At 47.7% G+C, this 20,648-nt stretch overlaps 1 protein-coding gene across 1 annotated transcript; it reads right to left on the bottom strand.

The window, feature by feature from the left end:
- Positions 1-1,119: 1,119 nt before the first annotated feature.
- Positions 1,120-5,936, bottom strand: EDN1 (endothelin 1). Its single transcript, XM_040984002.1, has 5 exons — positions 5,873-5,936; positions 4,043-4,214; positions 2,945-3,103; positions 2,653-2,766; positions 1,120-1,222 (listed from the first exon to the last, which is right to left on the bottom strand). Exons 1-5 carry the CDS (start codon positions 5,934-5,936, stop codon positions 1,120-1,122), a joined length of 612 nt encoding a protein of 203 aa, XP_040839936.1.
- Positions 5,937-20,648: the final 14,712 nt, after the last annotated feature.

Here is a 20,648-nt window from a genome sequence, read left to right as displayed (position 1 = left end):
AGAAATGATTCAAACATCAGAATATAGTAGGGACACAAATATTTTATTTTCTAACGTCATTACCTTGACAGGCAAAAACAAAGCATTTTCTCAATTTCATTCAGAAATACATTTAAAAAATACATGGACCAATATGGCCTGCCCAGACATATTTAACATGGTAAATATAAGGAATAAATTGTTCCAATATAAATATCTATAAAAAAATAAGTACATCAAAATTCAATCCAACCTCTTCCATTACCCGATTATATAAAGGAAAAGAGTTTTACTGCTTTAAAGCATAACCAACATGTACTTTTCAGTATCTTTCATCAACAACCCTACATCTTTTTTTTTTTTTTAGATCTAGGTAAGGGAATCGCCTGAATCCATATTTTTTTTCTTTTTCTGATGGGTGGAAGCTAGTGGATGGCCATGAGAATGGAAAAGCTCCCAGTGACTGGCCAGCGGGAGCGGAACAGCCTAGAGGTGGGGCTGGGGAAGAGGGCAGGACTTTGGGGAGCCGATCTTGAGTGCAATAGAGGTGAGGTAGATTCATAGTCATGAAACATCCTGCTTGACAGTAGTAACAGTTTTAGTTTGGCATTTTATGAATCAAAAAAAAAAAATTACAAAGTCTTTTTTTTTTTCAGTTGAATGTCCATTTGAGCGTGTTTTCAATTTGTGCATTCCTTCGTCAGTCTTTGGGTGGACTTTGGTGGTTCTCCCTGAAATGTGTCAGGTGCCTGACACACACACACACACACACACACACACACTCACTCCCTTAGGACCTTCTGCAGAAATGCCACCCTCCCACTGCCTGGGCTTCCTCCTAGAGGAACACCACACCAACTTCAACGTCACTGTGTCTCTGTGCCTTCCGACAGGTCTACTGTCCCCGAGAGACCAGAGCGGTTCCCGCCGAAGGAAGGGGAGATTCTTCAGCCAGTCTCGGAATGTTCAGAGCAAGGGCGCCGATCCTCTGCCAGTCTGGCAAGAAGAAGCGGTCTGGCATGGAGACTTTGCTAGCTCTGATTCCAGCCAGTGAGTGTAGAGAGAGAGAAAGCAAGTGCAGAGTCAGCCACGTGGCTCTCCAGGAGGTGCTGGCCTCAGAGGGGCCCAGGAAGTCGGTCATCAATGGGTTCGGTTGTGGGTGACTTTCTGCTGCCGGTAGAGTTGAGCTTTCAGCTTGGCAACATGGAAGGATGTCTTGACGCTATTGCTGATGGCCTCCAACCTACGCACCGAGACAAGAGAAAACACACGTTACTTGGAATTCACTTCTCACCAAAGAAACGTCTGACATCAGACCCTGACACAAACAGAAATCTGACCCTGAACTTTTTTTTTTTTTTAATCACAAAGGGTAACCTATTACTATTGTGAAAGCAAAGCCTGCCCCTTAGGCTTTGAACAGAGCTGGTGAGGGTCATGTGGTTACGTCTAAGAGGAAGTGAACCCCAAATGCAACTTGAAAATAAACCATAAAGCTGTTCTAGCTTTCTCTGTGCGCAATCCCAACCTCAACAGCCATGGAATTCTGTGTGGACGCAGTCAGCACAGGTTTCAACTAGCCATCCACATCTCCTTAGCAACATGAGAAGTCAAATGTGGAAAACATCATTGAAAACAGAGAGGAGGCATACAGGTAGGCCCAAAGCTAACACCTCATCCAAGTGTTAAAAAAACGGGGGGAGGGGAGTTTTTTCCCACAATTTTTTTTTTTCTGGAAGAACTAAGAAATACAATGTTGATGTAATAACTGACATAATACATAAAAGCAGTAGTTTCCAGATCTAGTACAAAACTGATTCATGGGAGAACCAGTGACCTGAGATCACAAACGTGGAAGGGTAGCCAGCAGGTGCAAAAGGATGCTGGCCGAGGCTGTCCCACAACATGGCAGAAAACCACTCAGAAGCCACCTGTTAGCACCAAGCCTGGGCTTGGGACACTCGGGGTATGCAACGCTTCACTCCCAGGTTTCTAGGCACAATTCCCATAGATGCAGGTAGGAAATGTGGAACATATGACAGATCAGAGCATGGAATTCCTCCTTTCAAAAGTTTATGGTGGAGCTGTTTGTAGCATCCCCACGGTGGCACCTAACACAGCCGGTCCCTGTCCCACCTGAGGCTGACTATAAGCCCAGAGAGTCTCTGGAATGACATGGGCTCACCATCAAATGCATTCCCCAAATTAAAAAAAAAAATTAATAAATAAACCCGAAAGACGGAATGTTCTGAACTCTCACCAGCCTTGCCTAATGACTTCATTTTCCCTTTGGCTATTTCAATAACTGCTGGTTTTCAAAGACCTTCCATTATGTAAGGCACTCTAGGTTCGTTCTTGTGTGTTTGTGTTTTTGTTTTTGACTGTCCCCTCTCTGAAGGAATTTCTGACTGCACGAGGAAAGAACAAAACACGTTGAGCCCAAGAGGCCACATCCAAATGGGCTCACGGAACAGAGGCGTCCCTCACATGTTGACTGAGGGTTCATGCCCAAGTTCCAGGAACAACATGAGAATGTCCCACAGGGACTCCTCTGCTTTCTTCTATCGACTGAATATCAAGATCCATTTTGTGGTTATTTCGAAGGCCTTCTGACTCCTGGCTCAGCAGTTTTGGGGGGAGAAAGGCCACGATGCCCAAGTCCAAGCCACTCACCTTCTTATTTTTCTTCCTTCCACCAACTTCTGAAATATACATTTCCTTCCAAGCGTGGCACAGTCTTTTCCTTTCTTATGGTCATCCCTGATTTTCTCCACGGTGTCCTGGGCTCTGCTAAAACACCCAGCAAAAAGCACTTTTGAGCAATGGAATCCTCAGCTTCACCTTCCCTCAACACCTAGTACTCTCGCTGTCTCTTCTCAGACAAGGAGACAGTCTCCCGCCAGGAAAGAGGCCAGGAGGTGAGAACCTGGATTGGAAAGCTAAGGCGTGCCTGCTCCCGACTCACCTGAGTTCTTTTCCTGCTTGGCAAAAAGTCCAGCACTTCTTGTCTCTTTGGCTAGCGCACTGGCATCTGTTCTCGTGGTAGGCTGCCCTGGTAGGAAATAAATCCTTCAAGGAGCGCTTGGACCTGGATGGGCTTCCAAGGCCATACGGGACGATGTGCCTGTTATGGCAAGAGAAGAATAAAATATGTTAGCATCATGAATAGTCTTTAAAATGTCACATTCTTCAGGGTCAGCATATTCCTTCAGGCTCACACAGAGCTCATCACACAGTAGAGTGGGGCCACAGTTAAGAACACACATCCTTCTCCTGTGCCCAACCAGAAGGAAGACCCAAATCTAAGTCGATGAGACTCTATCTCATTTCCTAACAACATTTCGCTTTCCGGTACTTTCTAAGGTGACTCCTGGGATTCTCCCTTATAAGAACAAGCTAAGTCCCTAGTGATATATTATTTCATTGAAGTCAGGGCTCTTAGGGGGTTGGCTCTCTCAGATCTGATCAGATTGAATTTGGATTTGGGTTGTTCTTTGACAAAATGGGACACGGCAGACCCATCGAAGCATTTCTGTTCAAGACCACATCCGCAGGGGGCGTTTGTGGAAGGAGTTGGGTGGGAAAGGAACCCATAACCTGTGTGTCCACTGCTGCCTGGACACAAGCTTTTCCAGGGAATAATAAGGTGACAGACTCCAGACTTTGATCCTAGCTCTACCTCCGCCCCCTGTCTGCACAGGTGGCCTCCCCATCCGAGGCCCGACTCCCCTAGGGAGGAAAGGCAAGGGACCGGATCCCACCTTGGGGTGCCTTTCTGCCCTTGTCAGATTGGACCAAGCCACCCAGCACCCCGAGCCTTCCCTACCAGCCTTCCAGAGCTTCCTCTAAACCCCCTCATTTAAAACTTCTGCTTAAAAAATTCAGTAAGGAGACACCTCTCCACCGATCCAAGATACCTTCTGCCCCATTTCTTAAGGAGGCTCCTGTCACAGAGTCTCAGAAGACCCTCCCCCGGGGCACGGAAGGCCCCCTTCACAATGCCTGGGAAGTGTTCCTGTCGAGCTAAGGAGCCGCTGGAGTCAGACGCCCTCTAGAGACTCACCCGGGAGTGTTGACCCAGATGATGTCCAGATGGCAGAAGTAGACACACTCCTTGTCCATCAGAGAGGAGCAGGAGCAGCGCTTAGAGCGGTGAGGCCGCCAGGGTGCACTGGAAGGGGGCTTGGCCCCAGGGTTTTCAGCTCCTGTGCTGAGCTCCTCGGTGCCCAAGGCCACTGTGAAGAGAAGTAGCGGATGAGCAGGGGAGTCCTCCAGGGGCCCGGGGGAGTCCTCCAGGGGCTCCAGGACTCCAGGGGAGTCTTCTAGAGCCACACGGGGTTCCCAGGACTGACACCAGATCTAGATGAGCTGTTACACACCGGGGATGCCCAGCACCTGCGCTTTGCAACAAGGGTGGCAAAGAGAGCTCTCCACTTTTTTTTTCCCCCTTCTTTAACATGACTTCACTCCAGCGCGTGCTGGCTTCTCCATTCTGAGATGACACAAATGCAGAAGAGACATACACCTTGCAGCAGCCTGCAAGGCGACCCTGCCAGCTGGGGCAGGGCTGGCCTTCCCTTGGATCTTGGTGGGATGGCACAGCCCGCAATGGCTTAAAATGGACTGATGACTGAGAATCAATAAATCGTACTGCTTATTGCTAGCTGCTTCCCCACCCAAGGATAAGCGAATTCATTCGTGGCTTGTGTAGGGGCTGGGCTCGCGCAGGTGGCATCCACGCCTCTGGAAACTACCGGGCAATAGCGTGTGGGGAAGGGATACGGGAACGAGGGGGGCGAGGGTGGAGGCAAAGGTTTCAAAAGATGCAAGCGAAGCAGGCAGCTGCAAAATCCAGCGAACTCGGCTGAGAAGCTTCCTGCCCCAAGCGCTGTTGCTCCTGAACTCAGAATCCGCGCTAGAGGCTGCGGGACTGCCCACCCACCCGGGACTGCCTGCCCACCCACCCGGGCGCTTGTGTGGGGCTCCGCAGCCACCCCCTCTCCATCGGCAATTCATCCAAGCGATTTTTCTGGCCCAATTCTGGACATGTCCATCCCTTTGACATCTTTTCCCTTTAACCAGGGTCATAAATAAAACACCCCCTCCTCAAATTAAAAAAAAAAAAAAAAAGTGCAGTGACCCTAACAAAATGCGGAGCGGGGAGGGAAGGGAGCAGCAGCAGAGGCAGGAGGCCCTTAGGCTGCCACAGTCCTTAAACTGCCGAGAACGGTCCCAGGACAGGTGAGCATAATTGCACATAGAGCTCACACTGTTTTGAGTGCCAAAAACCTGTCACAAGGAAACAAAAGTCAATAATGACAAAGTTTAAGGAAAACATCTGCTTCACCCCCGAAACTGCGTGGGGGGCGGGGAGGGTGCTTACTCAACACACCGTTGTTCAGTAAGCAGCTTTTTACTGCTTAGATATTGCTTGAATGGCTGGAATAAAATTCCTTGGCTTCGTGCTGGAATGTTTAAATACAGCACACGTTATCGCAGTTAAAACAGTGAATGGGGCATAAGTTCATATTTACTCTAGGTGCCCGCATGAGCACCTATGTGGCAAAGACACACTTGACCACATTATGTCTGGTCCATACTCTTTTTAAAGTCTTATTTAAAAAAAAAGGGGGGGGGGAGAAGCAAGGAAATGCACTATGCAATAGCAACTTAGAAATGAGAAGCCGTTTTTAATGCTATGCTGTATTCCGCGGAGGAATTTTCTTTTCTGTTCGCTAGAACACTCAGGGAGTTTCGAGCAGCCCTTGCCAGACACTTGCTATCTGAGTTGCAGCAATAAAAATAAGGGGAGGAAAACAGAAGCGAGAAGCAGCGCATGCCGCGACCAAGCAGGCAGGAACCTTGGCGGAGGTTTGCAAATCCGCGTGCCTACCTGCTTCTGGAGCTCCTTGGCAAGCCAGCAACAGTAGAAAGAAAATCACGGAGAAATAATCCATTCTGGAAAAGGGTTCCAAAAAAGAAAGAAAAAGGAAAAAGAAAGAAAAAGAGAAAAAAAAATCTTCTGCAAACTGATCGAAGGAAAAAAAAAAAAAGAAAAGAAAACCAGCGTCAGCGCCTTCCACGCGCTTGCTGGTTGTTCGGGTCTCCGTAAGTCCAGCTGCGGCCCGAGGAAGGGTCCACCGGTGGCGAGCGAAGGGCCCGGTGCGGGAGCGGGGCGCAGACGGCGGGGCGCGGGGCGCACGCGGGGCGCGGGGGCGCAGCGAGGAGCCGGGGACGCGGCGCGGCTGCAGAGGCGCGTCTGGCTGGGACAGCTCGCGGCCGCCTTTTTATATTGAACCCCTATAGAGTGGGGGTAAACAGCTCCAACTTTATTCCAGCCCCCAGACAATCTTATTGTGTTATTAGTCACCAACAGGCAACGTGCAGCCGGAGATAAGGCCGGACCCGAGAGGAAATCAGTGCAACTTCAGAGGCAGACGCCCGCCGTCTGACAATTCGGGGGCGGGCTCAGAGAAGGAAAATACCCATTGGAGACCTTTGCTAAGCCTGCCCGTGCGGCGCTGCCGTCTGCTTCCCCTTTTTGCAAGCTGCCAGCCCCAGAGTCCAAGAATCAGAAGAGGCACTACAGAAAAAGTCATAGGATTGGTATGAAAAGTATGAGCCACGGTTTAAATAGATTGTATTGTTGTGTGCAGGGAGATTTTTTTTTTTTTCTCTCTCTCTCTCATTGTTGTTCACTTCATTTTCCCTTTTATGTCTCTTGGCTTTCTTAGACTCCCACAAACACGGGGACGCTCTCCTTGTTGCCTCCTCCGCCCCCTGCCCGCTGCCCCTGCCCCCTGCCCCTGCCCCTGCCCCCTGCCCCCTGCCCGCTGCCACTGCCCCTGCCCACTGCCCACTGCCCCTGCCCACTGCCCGCTGCCACTGGCCCCTGTCCAATGACTCTGGCTGTGCCAGGTGCTTTTTTGTCTTCTGCCCTCAAGCCCCTTCTTCCCAAAGACCTTTTCGATAAAGTTCTTGTGCGTCAACGGTGAGGAAGATCGAGGAGCCATTGGTAAGGAAGGGGAGCTTAAAAGAAATCAAAGCTAAGTGTTTTTTTTTTTTTTCCCCGTTTTGTTTTGTTTTTTATTACCACTCCTGTAAAAGTCCAGAAGTCCTCTTCTGCCTCAAGGTGCAGCAGCGCAGCTCTTAGGAAAATGGCACAGAGGGACGCCAGGGGGCGGGAAAGAGCCGCGAGGGCCGCTGCTTCATTATGGGACAAAAACTGATTTTTCCTTGGCTGTTCCGACCCCAACCTGCTACGGGGACGGAGGGAGGGCAGGGCAGAACGCTCAGCCCAGGGAAGGAGCATGCATCTCCGGACACCCCCCACCACCACCACCACCGTGGCTCCCACGGGGACCTCGTTTCTGAGTCTTGTCCTCCCCCACCCATCACTCCCCCAGCTTCCTCCCTCAGCCACAGCCACAAGGATGAGGTGGATAGCATCAGGCAGTGGGGAAATACGCGTGCTGAATAAGGGCTCCGCTAATGCCTCTCATTGAATAAGGTGTTGACATTTTCAAAGCAATTTCCTGTCTGTTGAACCTTGACATAGCCCCGGAGGTGCCCACGGGACAGACAGAAGGGCGCAGGTTACAACATGCCACCACCGTGAGAGAAAGCAAACAAAACAAAGCCAAACAAAACGGGCCGTCGTTGGTGTTCTTCAAGCAGCCCCATTCTCCGGGTGAGAAAACTGAGGCACTTGGCACATAAGCACAGGGGGTGGGGAATGACGCCAAGGTGCCAAGGAGAAAAAACGACCTCTTGCTGCTGCAGGGAGTGAAGGGGGCAGAGAGAGAAATTAAGCCAGCTTCTGCCCCTGCCCTGGGGGCGGGGGGGAACTGAACCTGGGAGCACACCTCCTCCCATCCCCTCCAGTGTCCCCAGGGGTGACAGCAAGGGGTCATTTCTGAGTCCTCCCAGGGGAGAGAAACACAGGTTTGATCGCAGCCCTCAGGCCCTCCTTGGCAATCGCACCAGCCTCCTAACCAGCTGGGCTCCCCCTTGAAAGTCATGGCCACCCCTGCTGGGAAGGGCTGGGAGGGGACTCCACGCCTTCACAGGAAGCTGACCTCAGCTTAGCCCTGAGGGCCTGGGAGATGGCCCCTGCAGCTGCCCCTGCCGGCCTGGGCTGGACTGGGGACTTGCAGAGGGAGGCTGAGTAAAATTAAGATTTTATTTATTTTTATTGGAAAGTCAGCTTTACAGAGAGAAAGAGAAACAGCTTCACTCCCCAAGTGGTCCACAATGGCTGCAGTGAACGAACCAGCACCTATGTGGAATTCCCGTGCACAAGGAGAGGACTTTAGCCACTAGGCTATCACACCAGGCCCAACTACCAAGTAACTTTGACCAAACCCTGGTACCCCTGAAAACCAACTCCAGTGGCCCCCTGACACACACAATTGGAGCCTTCCTCCTGCTTGGACGCCCCTCTCCCCGCCCCATCGCACTCCTGCAGGTGCCAGCAGCGCGAGAGCTGCCCAAAGGGTTTCCCACCAGCTGGCCAGGCGGGACTCCCCTCTCCTCATTGTACCATCATCCCCCGAGTGTATTTGAATTAAACCTCACAGAATGTGGGCAACCACCCACACCCAGCTGGGCCCTCCGCAGCTTCAGTGGACGCCAAGTGTTTGTGAAACGGGCAGGATTTCACACACCTGGTTGGGGAGGACGGGTCGAAGTGGCAGTGGGGGGAGGGCAGAAGGGGGAGCCATGAGCACAAGAAGGAATTGTGCCTCCCCCCCACCCCCCGGTGGCATGTGTGCTCCCGTGGCCATGTGTCTCTTTGGGGCAGAGGGGCAGGAAGGGCCTGGTCTGCCTCTCTCTCTCTCTCTCTCTCTCTCTCTCCCTCTCTCTCCCCTCCTCTCCAACCACTGGACCCCGAGGCTGCAGCCTCCTTTCCCTCCTTGTGGAGGAATAACAAATCCTGAGCAAGCTGGGAGAAGGCAGCTGTCGCACTTGCCAGGCAGCCAGTTTCCCCAAAAATCAAGGGGAGGGGGCAGAACCCCGACAAACCCATTTTACCAGCTGGGGGCTCCCAGCCTTCCTGTGCTTCAGACACTCGCTGGAGAAGGGAGTGGGAAAAACAGAGATACAAAGACCTGGGCAGAGAAATAGTGGGCTAGTTTGATGGCCTTGTAGGTGTCCGGGCAACCCCAGCCCTCAGACTCATCTTTGCAGCCCTAGGTCCTCAGAAAAGCCACCTGCAGGCTGGGGATGGGCAAGGAGGGATGCGAGAAAGAAGATGACTTCTTCCCTTGGAAGAACAGCTCCTTATTGCTGTTGTTGCCGCAAACTATTTGATAAAGCTGGCTTTTTTATGTGTTTCTTTTCTGTATCTCTTGACTATGTATTAATAGATATCTATAAATAATACGGCCTGAGCCCCACGTACAGATACAACAGAGTAGCAAAGTGTACCACTTTTAATACTCTTTCCTTTGCTCTTTTGTCAACTTTTGCGTCATAGCGTTTGGGACTTGGCCAAGCCAGTGAATTTGATGTGAGATGTTACATTCAGCTCAGGGAAGACAATAGCCACCGGATTGCTTAACAGCAGCCCCCGGGGGGGGGGGGGGGTGCGGTTCTTGAAGACACGGTGAAGCTGTGCACGCTGGTCGGGGCCTGACTCAGCCCCGGCTCGTGCCTGCCTCACATTCCCACCGTGTGTGGCGATCTGGAGTGAAACTGTGCGGCGCAGCCAGTATGCCTGTCGCATGCGTGCTGCACCGAACAAACACGAGTTTTTTTCCTTGGAGTTCAAAAAGAAATGGTTGGTTTCTGGCAGGAAACACCATCTTGCTGAAACTGAATGCATCGCATGCATTTTCAAAGCATTGCCTATGCAACTCTGTCTCCTTGCCATGTGTCCATAGGGTAGCGGGCAGTGAGCGGCGAGTTTGAACAAACACACCCAGTTCTCTAGATACGTATCACCCACGGCAGTCACCCACAGGCCCCCGTGCTCAGGTTCGTCACATTTTTGTGGCACCTGCGCACTTGTCCTTAGTTTTGTGTTAGAACAACTTTATGAAAATTATATATCGCTGCACTCTTAAGCAATAATACACATGAAGTCGTGGTTTACATGAAATCATGGTTTTAGTGTGTCAAACATTCAGTGATTATCCACTGTTAAAAATTAAAATGCCAATGCGTGTTCTACCGCAGCCAACAGCAGCCCACTCCCCACTCTTGGAGAATGCTATTCCATCCAAGCAAGATTATGCCTTCTTGGAATAAGAACTAAACCCTAACTTAGTTCTCTGCCCTCTGCTTAGGTAACAGCTTCAAACATCCCACATTAAAACTCATATAGATGCTCCCCAAGTAACAGCCCTCCTTAAGCCTGGCACGCGGCCTGGCAACTAAACTCCTCGCCTTGAATGTGCCGGGATCCCATATGGGCGCCGGTTCTAATCCCGGCAGCTCCACTTCCCATCCAGCTCCCTGCTTGTGGCCTGGGAAAGCAGTCAAAGACGGCCCAAAGCCTTGGGACCCTGCACCCGTGTGGGAGACCTGGAGGAGGTTCCTGGCTCCTGGCTTCAGATTGGCACAGCACCGGCTGTTGTGCTCACTTGGGGAGTGAATCATTGGACGGAAGATCTTCCTCTCTGTCTCTCCTCCTCTCTGTATATCTGACTTTGTAATAAAAATAAATAAATCTTAAAAAAAAAAAAAGAAAGAAAACAGCCCCTCACACACGCAGAACCAAGGCGAACAAAGGCTGTTCCACCAAAACATCTGGTGGACGTTCCCCCTTAGCACTGGCTTCAGTGATTGACAGGACTATATCATCCAACTGCACACCCTCAATCAAGAATGTCAATGTCCTGAGTGCTTCCACTGAAGACAGAGAGACAAAGAGACAGAGAGAGAGGACAAAGATTTCCTGTCTGCTGGTTCACCTCCCTAATACCCACAGTAGCCCTGGATAGAGCAAAAGCAAAGGTCAGAACTCAATCCAGGTCTTTTCCATGAGCAGCAGGAACTGGAGCTTTCACCTGCTACTTCCCAGGATAAACAGTAGCCAGAAGCTGGAGTCCAGAGCCAGAGCAGAGCTTAGAAGGCAGTGCAAGATGGGCTGCAGGGTATCAACCCATGTCCCAGCCACCAGGCCAAATGCCACCTGCTCTTTTTCATTTTGAGTCTATGTCATCTATAACACTAATACTAAAAGCGCTCTGATGGAGGAGAGGAAAAGGACCCCCCGCCAGGTGAGCCAGTGGAGTGGACTGGAGTCACTTCAGGCAGTGTGCTTCCTGGAGGTATTCTGCCCGAGTCTACGGTCCAAGCGTCTGTGGTTCTCACAGTCTTGCGAAATCTGAATCCCACTGAGGCGGTAACTTTAAGAAGTGACCAGGGAGCCAGGCGTTATAAGGCGGGTCTGGCCCTAAGGTTTTGGGGTTCCCACACTTGCCAGCTTGCTCTTGTGTTTTCTGCTATGAAGTATGCAGCCACATGACATTGAACTTGCTCCTAAGCCATAAGCCTGAATATATTGCTTGCTTTTAAATATCTGTGATGGCAACAAAAAGGGGACTGTGACGGACTATGAGGACACGAGGTACAGAATGGTTTGGGACAGTGGCTGAGTGGAGTCTTGACAGCCTAGAAGGGAAGATCTTCAAAGAGAGGAGGTTTTGGGGGGCAAAGGACAAAGACTGGACAAGAAGGGCTGGGAATTTCACAAGGCTGGCTTGGTTATTGCACTTACAGTTTCCACGAGAAGAGATGAATACCGTTGATGGCGTAATAAACAACTGGTACACGTGGTTAATATGTCCAGGACCTTGGGGTCAACCATGTGATAAGACAGCCACATGCAGGGACAGCATCTCCTATGGACACCAATCGCAGTCTAGGTTGTTCCACGTTCTTATTCAGTCTGGGAAAAGCAGCAGCAGATTGGACCCAAGCACTTGGACCCTGCCACCTGCAGAGGAGACCTGCTAAGGGACATGAGTCTTGGCTTTAGACCTGAAACACAACAGTCTTCTGAGGAGTGAGTCTATCGTCTGCACCTATCTATGCTCCCCGTGTCTGTAACTCTTTCAAATAAATGCATCAACTAAAAGGGATGTTCCGTGCCTGCCGGTCATGTGCCTGTACAATGTCTGCACGGCTTTCGCCCTGTGCGTCTTGCATCCTAACCATGAATGTGGACATACCAAAGCAGAAAGGAGAGCGTAAACCAGCCACGGTTGGATGAGAAACCATTGTGTGTGTGTGAGATCTGGATCTTATTTGCGCTAGAAAATACTAAATGAGCTAAAATTATTACCACGTTTCTCAAATCTCTTTTCTGGATTCAGTACTTTGTAGGGGATTGCGCGGGGAATCATTATAAAATTCTAGAAAGGTTCTCTAAGCTTTCTGCCTCTCTCCTCTTCCTTCCTTGAGCCTTTTGTTGAAAGGTTTCTTTTATTATTTCTACCTGCAACCCACCTGCAGTAACTGAGATCTTTCTCTCTAAACTATAAGTCAAAGTAAACTTCTCTCCAACTGGTAGTTGTAGTCCCAAATGAGAGTATGTTGGGGGAAAAACGAATATCTATTACCAGTTGTCATCATGGGGAAAAATATTAGGGGGAAATGGGTTACTTTTTTAAAGGCGCATTTGGATTCATTTTTAAAATGCACATTTAATTCCACAAATTCCAAATAAATTTAACAGAGGGTTTTGTTTGATCTGGCATTTGCACTTTTTTTTTTCCATTTGTTCATTTAATGAAAAGAAAAAGAAAACTTTAGGGGTGGTTATGAGAGCAAACTTCCGGGCAGTTGATGTTTCTCATGTTTATTTGGCTGTGAAGCTCAGTGGTCTCTCCGTCTCTGGTGCTAATGTTGTTTAACACCAACTGATTCCTGGTGTATGTCCAAGTGCTGCTCTCAGCAGGGGACTTTCAAGAGAAGCAATACTGAAGATGCACATTAAAAGAAAGAAGAGAAAGATGTGGAGGAAGGGATGGAGATGAGAACGGATCAAGGCAGGGGCACCTTCCGGCTCTCAGTCCCTTCTTTCCTGGCCAGTGCCAGAAGCAGGAAGCCTGGGTGAGAGAATCCTGAATCTGAACATTTTCAGGCAAAGCCCAGAATGTTGCTACAAAGTGGAAAAGGGCTGGTGAACTGCAAAGTAGCTTGTTTAAACTTTCTTTCCAAAGTTGTTTCAAGATTAGTCAGGGAGGGCTGACATTTTCTAGATAAAGCATTTTTTACAGCCTTGTTTCTTTCTGACCGTTCCTTCTCCCCCACCATCCATTCTATTTTTGTCCATTATCTGCAAGGAACTATCTTTAGGGACAAATGACCAGGTCTCTGTACAAGTGCCTCCATTTCTCTCAATTCTCTCTCAAACTCCTCCCTGTTTCAAGGGACATTTTGTCACTTTTATGATGACTTGGACACAATAAAAGTAGGGCAAAGAGCACAGGATCCCAACACAGAGAAAACTTTCTAGCCAAACCCTAACCTTTTTTTTTTTTTATTGGATTGATTGGCCTTTTTTTTTTTTTAATGCAGATCTAGTCGTAGGTCCCCTCCCTCCCAAGATCCCAAAGGTAAATAGAAACTACACTGGGGAGTTTTATGTTTCTCTATTTCTTTCAATTGAATCTGCGCTTAGTTTTAATCCTTTAAATGAAAGACAAGAATGATATTGTTTCAGGGTCTTACACAGAAATATAAGAAGTAATCAACAAGTGATAAATTCCCAGAGAGTTTCCAAGAGCTTTGAGTTTTTCCAGAGAACACAGAATCTAAAGGGGGAAACCACCTGTGGGGTAGCCATCCTTCGCCCACTTAGAAACAGGAACATATGAACATATGAACTCTATATGTTAATTAAAGGCTTAACTTAATTAAGATCTTAACTAAGGAAAGTGACCAATCTGTAATTCAACCAGAAAATCAAATTATGGGAACACTGAACTGTTAGGAACATAAAACCCTTTCTTAGTAAGGATGTGATCCAAACAGAGATGATACAATTCAACAGGAACTGGCATCCACCCATTACACAGTTCCTTGGAAACCAACCCTCCCTCAGACAAGGCAAGGAACCTTCGGCCATCTGCATTTTTCCTTTACAAAATGGATGGAGATCAGGTGCAGAAGGGGCCTCTCTCAGGTTCTGTGGAGACGTTTCTTTGGGGTCCATCACTCCCTCAAAGGATGGAGACAGATGAGAGAAATTCAGGGAGATAGAGATCTATCTACACATCTTCCAAAGTCAAAGGTCCAAACAAAAGCAAAGACCAAGGAAGGCATCTCCAGATGCAAAATGTGAAAAAGAAGTACAGCAAAAGTCAGAAGGACAAGTTTATATAGGCCCTCATTCCTGGGTGTTGACTGGAGCGAAGCACCTGCTGTTACAATCGTGCCAGAGACAGCTAACCTCAAGCGTCAGAACCAAAGAAGCTCTGCACATGGAAACCGACATTGTCCACAGAAGCTCGATGGAGGACTAACTGGACTAGCTCGGCAGATGCGGTTCTGAAACTCAACAAAATATTCCTGTTTCTTAACTGAAAACGTTATGAAGTGGGAAGTGGAGAAAATGCGATTTGCAAATACCTTTAGGAGGAAATTATTATTAGAGGGTTAAAATTTTCCCTTTGACTTTAACTACATCAAATTTGAATAGAAACGTGGGCAGTGGAGTTGCCAAATCAGTCCTATAGGAAGCAAGGTACGGAAGCCTCTTCAGAGGGGCCAGTGTCACGGCACAGCCAATTCAGATGCCACATGCCCAGCGATGTCCGCTCCGTGTTTGACCTAGCTTCCCAATCATGTGGTTGAGAAGACAGTCAGCGCAGACGGACCAAGTACCTGGACCCTGGCCACCCATGTGGAAGAGCCAGGAGTTCCTGATTTTTGACTGTGGCCTGGCTCAGCCAGTTCTGGCTGGCTCAGTGCTGCAGCCACCTGGGGAGTGAACTAGCTGGTAGAAGATCTCTTTCTCTCACTGATTTTCCCATTCTGTGTTCCATTCTGCCTTCCAAATGAATAGAAAAGAAGTCTTCATAAAACACCTTAAAGAAGTTATACAATGAAGAATTTGGAGTTCCCCATTTAGCACAAAGTATGAGGGAAAAAGAAGTCAAGAGTGTATGTAAAAGATTTTTGTGGAGGGTGATGTTATTATGCACAAAAGAACATGGGATGAAATGAACAAGAAATGACAGAATAGAAAGGAAGACATTTGTTTTCTCCCGTCTTGGTGTTTTTCTGTTATTAAAAGCAACTTCAGAGGTGGAACAAGTAGGACTGATGGCACTTTCCTCCATTGAGAATGCAGATTTTTTTTTTTTTTTTTGCCAATCCCAGCTCACTCTGCATATTTGCTTTTCTTTTCTCTAATTTATTTTTTTGCAGAAGGATTTTTAGGAATAAATTAAAGCCATCTTTATGTCTGGGCTTAATTATATTCCCCTTCTTACATTATTTATGTAGATTTCTATAAGCAACTTCTCTCTAAACAGGAAAAATTTCTATCATTTTTTCTTCATGATCAAAATTGGTTTTAGTTGAACTGCTTATAGTTGGACTCTGCTTTTTTTAAAAAAAAAAGATTTATTTATTTTATTGGAAAGGCAGATGTACAGAGAGGAGGAGAGACTGAGAGGAAGATCTTCCATCTGACAATTTACTCCTCAAGTGGCCGCAATGGCCGGTGCTGTGCTGATCTGAAGCCAGGAGCCAAGAACTTCTTTCCGGGTCTCCCATGTGGGTACAGGGTCCCAAGACCCTGAGCCGTTCTCAACTGCCTTCCCAGGCCACAAGCAGGAAGCTGGATGGGAAGCAGGGCCGCCGGGATTAGAACCAGTGCCCATATGGGATCCCAGTGCATTCAAGGTAAGAATCTTAACCATTACTCTATCACGCCGGGCCCAGAATGTGTTTCATTTCACCTTTTCACTTCCCAATATTCTTAAGTATGTTCCCTTTTAGTGATCTCCAGGGACTTTACATTTTTGGTTTTACCTTTTACTATAAGCTTTGTAACCTGCTTTCTAGGGATCCAAGCACGGTATCTGTTTGCTTTCTTTCTAGATTTTTCCTTCTTTGGGTATTTAAAAGAATAGCACATCAGAGTTTCCTTTGCAGCTCTGATCATTCTGCTTTCAGCTGATGTGTTTATTGCAGCCAGTTGGGATGTTCCTGACAGCATCTGAGACACAAAAGAACACAGAAGCCCATGCACAGGAACTCCACTCTCATTCACCCGGGCTCAGCAAAGTGTCTCCTTATCACAGCCTGGCTCTCTCACTCCTAGCCAAATTGGTTCAGCTTCCCATTTGTGTCAGAGCTGCCATTAGTTCCCATCTTGACCTAAAGTCTTACTTATTCTCCATCCCCAAACTCCATCTTTTAAGTTCCCAGTATACGTGCTGTTTACAGGTACATGGGTCATCCCTCAGACTACCTGACTCAACTAACAATCTTGGTGCTTAGCTTTGGCCAAGGACAAACCTCAACGCCTTCCCATCTCTGTGTCTAGGTGTTGTGCTTGTATGATACCCCCAACCTCCCTTGGCCTCTTATACCCAACAATTTGTGATGAAAAGAGAACTGACCTTGAAATACAAACAGGGTTTGCAAGGGTAGACTGAAAAGCCATCATTTACTGGGCTCGGCACCATGGCTCGACTGGCCAATCCTTGCCTTGCAAGCACAGGGAGTCCATATGGGCGCTGATCTATATCCCGACTTTTCTACTTCCCATCCACCTTCCTACTTGTGACCTGGGAAGACACCAGAAGTCCCAGTGCCTCGGGACCTTGCACCTCTGTGGGAGATAGGAAGGAAGCTCTGGCTCCTGGCTTCAGATGAGCTCAACTCTGGCCTTTGTGGGAATAAGCCAGCAGATACAAGATCGAGCTGCCTCTCCTTCTCTTTATAATTCTGCCTTTCCAAGGGCAATAATTAATTTGTTTAAAAAAAGGCAAAATTTCTCTCTCTTTAGGTCTTCAATGGTATGGGAGAGACAGCTGAACAAGTAAACAGACACATAAATTGACAAGTTATGGAGAGAGCTATATAAACAGATTTTATAACCACAATGGTTTTACAATGTCTAAATTGAGAGCTTAGCACAAACACTACTACAGAATAGGAGAAAACTAAAAATATAAATATTCAGACAGAAGGGAAATGTTGAAAAACCTACTTTGCTGATTCTAAGCGTTATAAAGGATTCAGACATCCAAGTCAAATTTTGCAAGATATTTTTAGATATAGAAATTAAAGAGTGAGAAACCATGTGGTGGTATATGGTGTGGGAATGACACACGGGGCTTCAGCTAGTGGCAGACAGGAGAGTAGCTAGCTCCTGAGGACTCCCCATCCACTGACAACAGGTGCATAGGGTCTCCTGGAGTTTGTGGAGTTTAATGAAAGATTGCGGGAGAGGGAGAGTTGAGTTTTCTCCAGGGAAAATACCTAAGGAGTCCTCCTTAACAGTGACTACAAACAGCAAGGGTTACCAATAACCCTTGTGAATCATAAGCCACCAAGATTCGTCTCAGCCTTGAATCTTCTGGATATAATGGAAATCTTCTGCTTCACTTCCTGGATGCTTTTCTAGCTTGTTTTAGTGGAGGGAGGAGAGGAGCTATGATTTCAAACAAATCATTTCCCAACTCATCGAATGTTACAGTAAAACATCTCACAGGGAATAAATTGGACTTGTAACCAACTTTATAATCAGGAGATAATCTGCATTTTTAAGTCATAACCATATCTTTCATTCCAGATGACCAAGAGTCTAAAACCTCAGCATCACACTCCAGGGGTCACTCTCCAAAGGCTGCCTTAGTCAGAGGGCCCTGCCCTGGGTCGTGGGAAGAACAACAGGTCCAAGAACACTACTGCAAACCCAGCCCTGCCATGCCCAGGTGTTGCTTCCTCATCTAAGGCAGACACCAGCCCAGCATGGAGGCCCAGGGCGTGTGCCACAGCACTGTCTCCGGAAGTCTCCAACCTCCCGTGCTGAGCCAAGTCCACTTCCTTCACACATTGGCTCCTAAAATATTCAAATCTCTCACATGTCCTCTCCTGACTTCTGAAATATTGGAATTTCCCTCGCTTGCATCTGAGGCTGTTTCCCTTCCACCAACAGAAGCTCCCTGAGTTTCTACTTTTCAATCCTCAAGACCGTCACAAACTCAACACTATGAAATCTGTCTCTTACCAGCCATGGGACCTTGGGCGGGCAAGCTGTCCTTTTTTGTTTGAATTTCCTCAAGTACAAAATGGGAAAAATAGTACTTGCATCATTGCATTGTTTTAAGACCCAGATGAGTTCACAGATCTAAAGCCTGTGGAGGAATCTCTGATAGAGTCGGTACTCAGTATGAGTGTTCTGTTGCTTCTTCACCAAATCCCCAAAGCCAACCGCCCCCCCCCCAGCACCCCTGCCTCTGGGCTGTGTTCCGCACAGACTTCCAATCTTCCCAGCCATCCCTCTTAGCAGCATGTCCACTCCTCGACTCAATCAACCTCACGGCCGGCCTCCTGCCTCCAAATTACATTCTCCAAGCTCCAGTCCCCACACTGCAAGAAAATCAACTCAAATCAGCTCATTTTATGTCTTGATGGATGTGCTAATGAAGGATTTTGTGAAAAAAGGCAATTTCTGAAAAGCATGAGCAGATCCTGCAAATGGCCATTTATAACAAAGTCCCTGTCCCTCATCCCCCCAATCACTCCAAACTATCAAGAATTTAAAAACGAATAAGCACGCTGACAGATTCGCTCTTACAAAATCGATTCCAAAATCAATTTTGCTCTCCTCCCGCGGTAAACTCTTCAACCCCAAGCCCGCCATCATCATGATGAACCTCAGTTCTTTAAAACATTCTTGCCTCTCTGCCCTGTGTGTTTGAGCCAAGTCCTTGCACTTGTCCGGTTTTGTCTTGCTTCTGGAAGGTTCTGCAGGGTTTTCCTCTTGCTTGCTGCATCTGTATGCGTGTAATAGGGTGTGAGGCCCCAAGTTGGATGTGACCTCCTCGGGAAGGCCTTCCCCCATGCCCTCCTTGGATGTACTATCCTAGCCTCGTCTTCATGTTTGCACTGAGCCCTGGCAGCTTTTAGCTAAGATGAAGTGTGTGTGCCCCTCCTTAGTTCTGTGTTATAGTCCTGCTGCAGACTCTTGCATAATTCTTACCACACCCATTTATGATCACCAGTTGTACCTGCCTTGCCTTCCAAACCATAAATTCCTTGGTATAAAGGAATGCACTGCACATTATTTACGTTTGCTTTCCCAGTTTTTGCACAGTAACATGCTTATGGAAAGCGTTTAGAAAAATGTACTCACGCTTAAAAATAAATTGAATCTATAACATACACAGAGTTCTCCCACAAGGCCTGCATCAGTAATCCTTTAGTTCCCTTCTCTTGCTTCTATTAGAGAATGCCTGATGAATGAAAACTGTCCTTTCCAGAAATTACCCTCATGTAGTAGCATCTTTGTTCAAACAACAAAACTCTTGGTGTGTTAGAATTCTTGTTTTTTTTTTTACATGTAAACATTGGCTAAACATACACACACACGAACCTAAACTGTAAATACAGAAGTCATGAACCTCTTACTCAGAGTTCTTACTTTACAATCGAATTGGCCAAAGAGGGGAGACAGGTCTAGGGGCAGGCATCTGGCCTAACAATTAGAATGCTGATTGCGGCCCCTCACCTCCCACTTCCCACCCCGAAATGACTGAGCTTAATTCCCAGCTGTGACTTCTGATTCCAGTTCCCTGTCAAAGCGGACCCAGGTGGGCCAGCCGTAATAACCCAGCAACTGAGTCCCTGAAACAAAAGTGGGGGACTGCTGACTCGTGGCCCCGCCCAGCCCAGCCCAGCCCAGGCTATGAGGCTACCACCGGTGTTGGGATTTAGGGAATGAACCAATGGGTGGAGACATTTTCTCTGTCTCTCTTTGTATCTCTCTCGTTATAGCAAAACGGATGCATTAAAACATTATCAATGTATAAATACCTTAAAAAGTCAGTTCCATCTTCATAGTCAAGCCCAACATGTTGGGAGAAACATAAATTTCGAGTACAGTCTACAGCACTGCGCTCCTGCTGTGTCAAGAGAAGGGTATCTATTTTCGACAGGTATTTTTAACAAAAGAAATATGTGTAGACCAAGGCTCCCCATCCAGGAACGCACACAAAGGATCTTCCCCATTGTTCTCCCACTGCCCGAGCAAGAAGCAGCTCCAAAGGCGAGCATGACTCACCAGGACAGTATTTTCTGTCTGCTCCTGTGACACAAAGAAGCACAGGGAAGGAGCAGCATGGTCAGCAGTCAGTAGCCGCGTGAGGTACTTGTGGACACCCCTGGAGTTGCATTCTGCTTAGAAGACTCTGAGCTTGCCTGACATACTTAGCCATAACTAAACGCTGATTTTTGGAAATAAATCCACTAGTCACTCAGCTAGAGGCTGTATAATCTTTGGGACTTGATACCAGCAGAAAAATGAACCAACACCCCTATGGGGATGCCAGTGCTTGAACATGGAAGATTAGCCAGTTGAGCCGATGTGCCATCTTCAAGACATCACTTTAAAATCTGTAGTCCTTGCTACAGTTATAGCTACATCTGCGCTAGTGTTCAAAAGCACCCCTTAAGAAATAGAATGATGTTGCTGA

This window comes from Ochotona curzoniae, unplaced genomic scaffold (assembly GCF_017591425.1).
Source record: "Ochotona curzoniae isolate NIBS_2020 unplaced genomic scaffold, NIBS_Ocur_1.0 contig_4064, whole genome shotgun sequence".
NCBI classification, from domain to species: domain Eukaryota; kingdom Metazoa; phylum Chordata; class Mammalia; order Lagomorpha; family Ochotonidae; genus Ochotona; species Ochotona curzoniae.
Note: the sequence above shows the minus strand (reverse complement) of the source record. Positions and strands in the feature narration are given on the sequence as shown.

Coding starts and splice junctions, on each gene's coding strand:
- EDN1 (XM_040984002.1), bottom strand. CDS start 5,936: ATGGATTATTTCTCCGTGATTTTCTTTCTACTGTTGCTGGCTTGCCAA. Junction 4,215..5,872: donor CCAAGGAGCTCCAGAAGCAG/GTAGGCACGCGG, acceptor TTCTCTTCACAG/TGGCCTTGGGCACCGAGGAG. Junction 3,104..4,042: donor ATCTGGGTCAACACTCCCGG/GTGAGTCTCTAG, acceptor TTGCCATAACAG/GCACATCGTCCCGTATGGCC.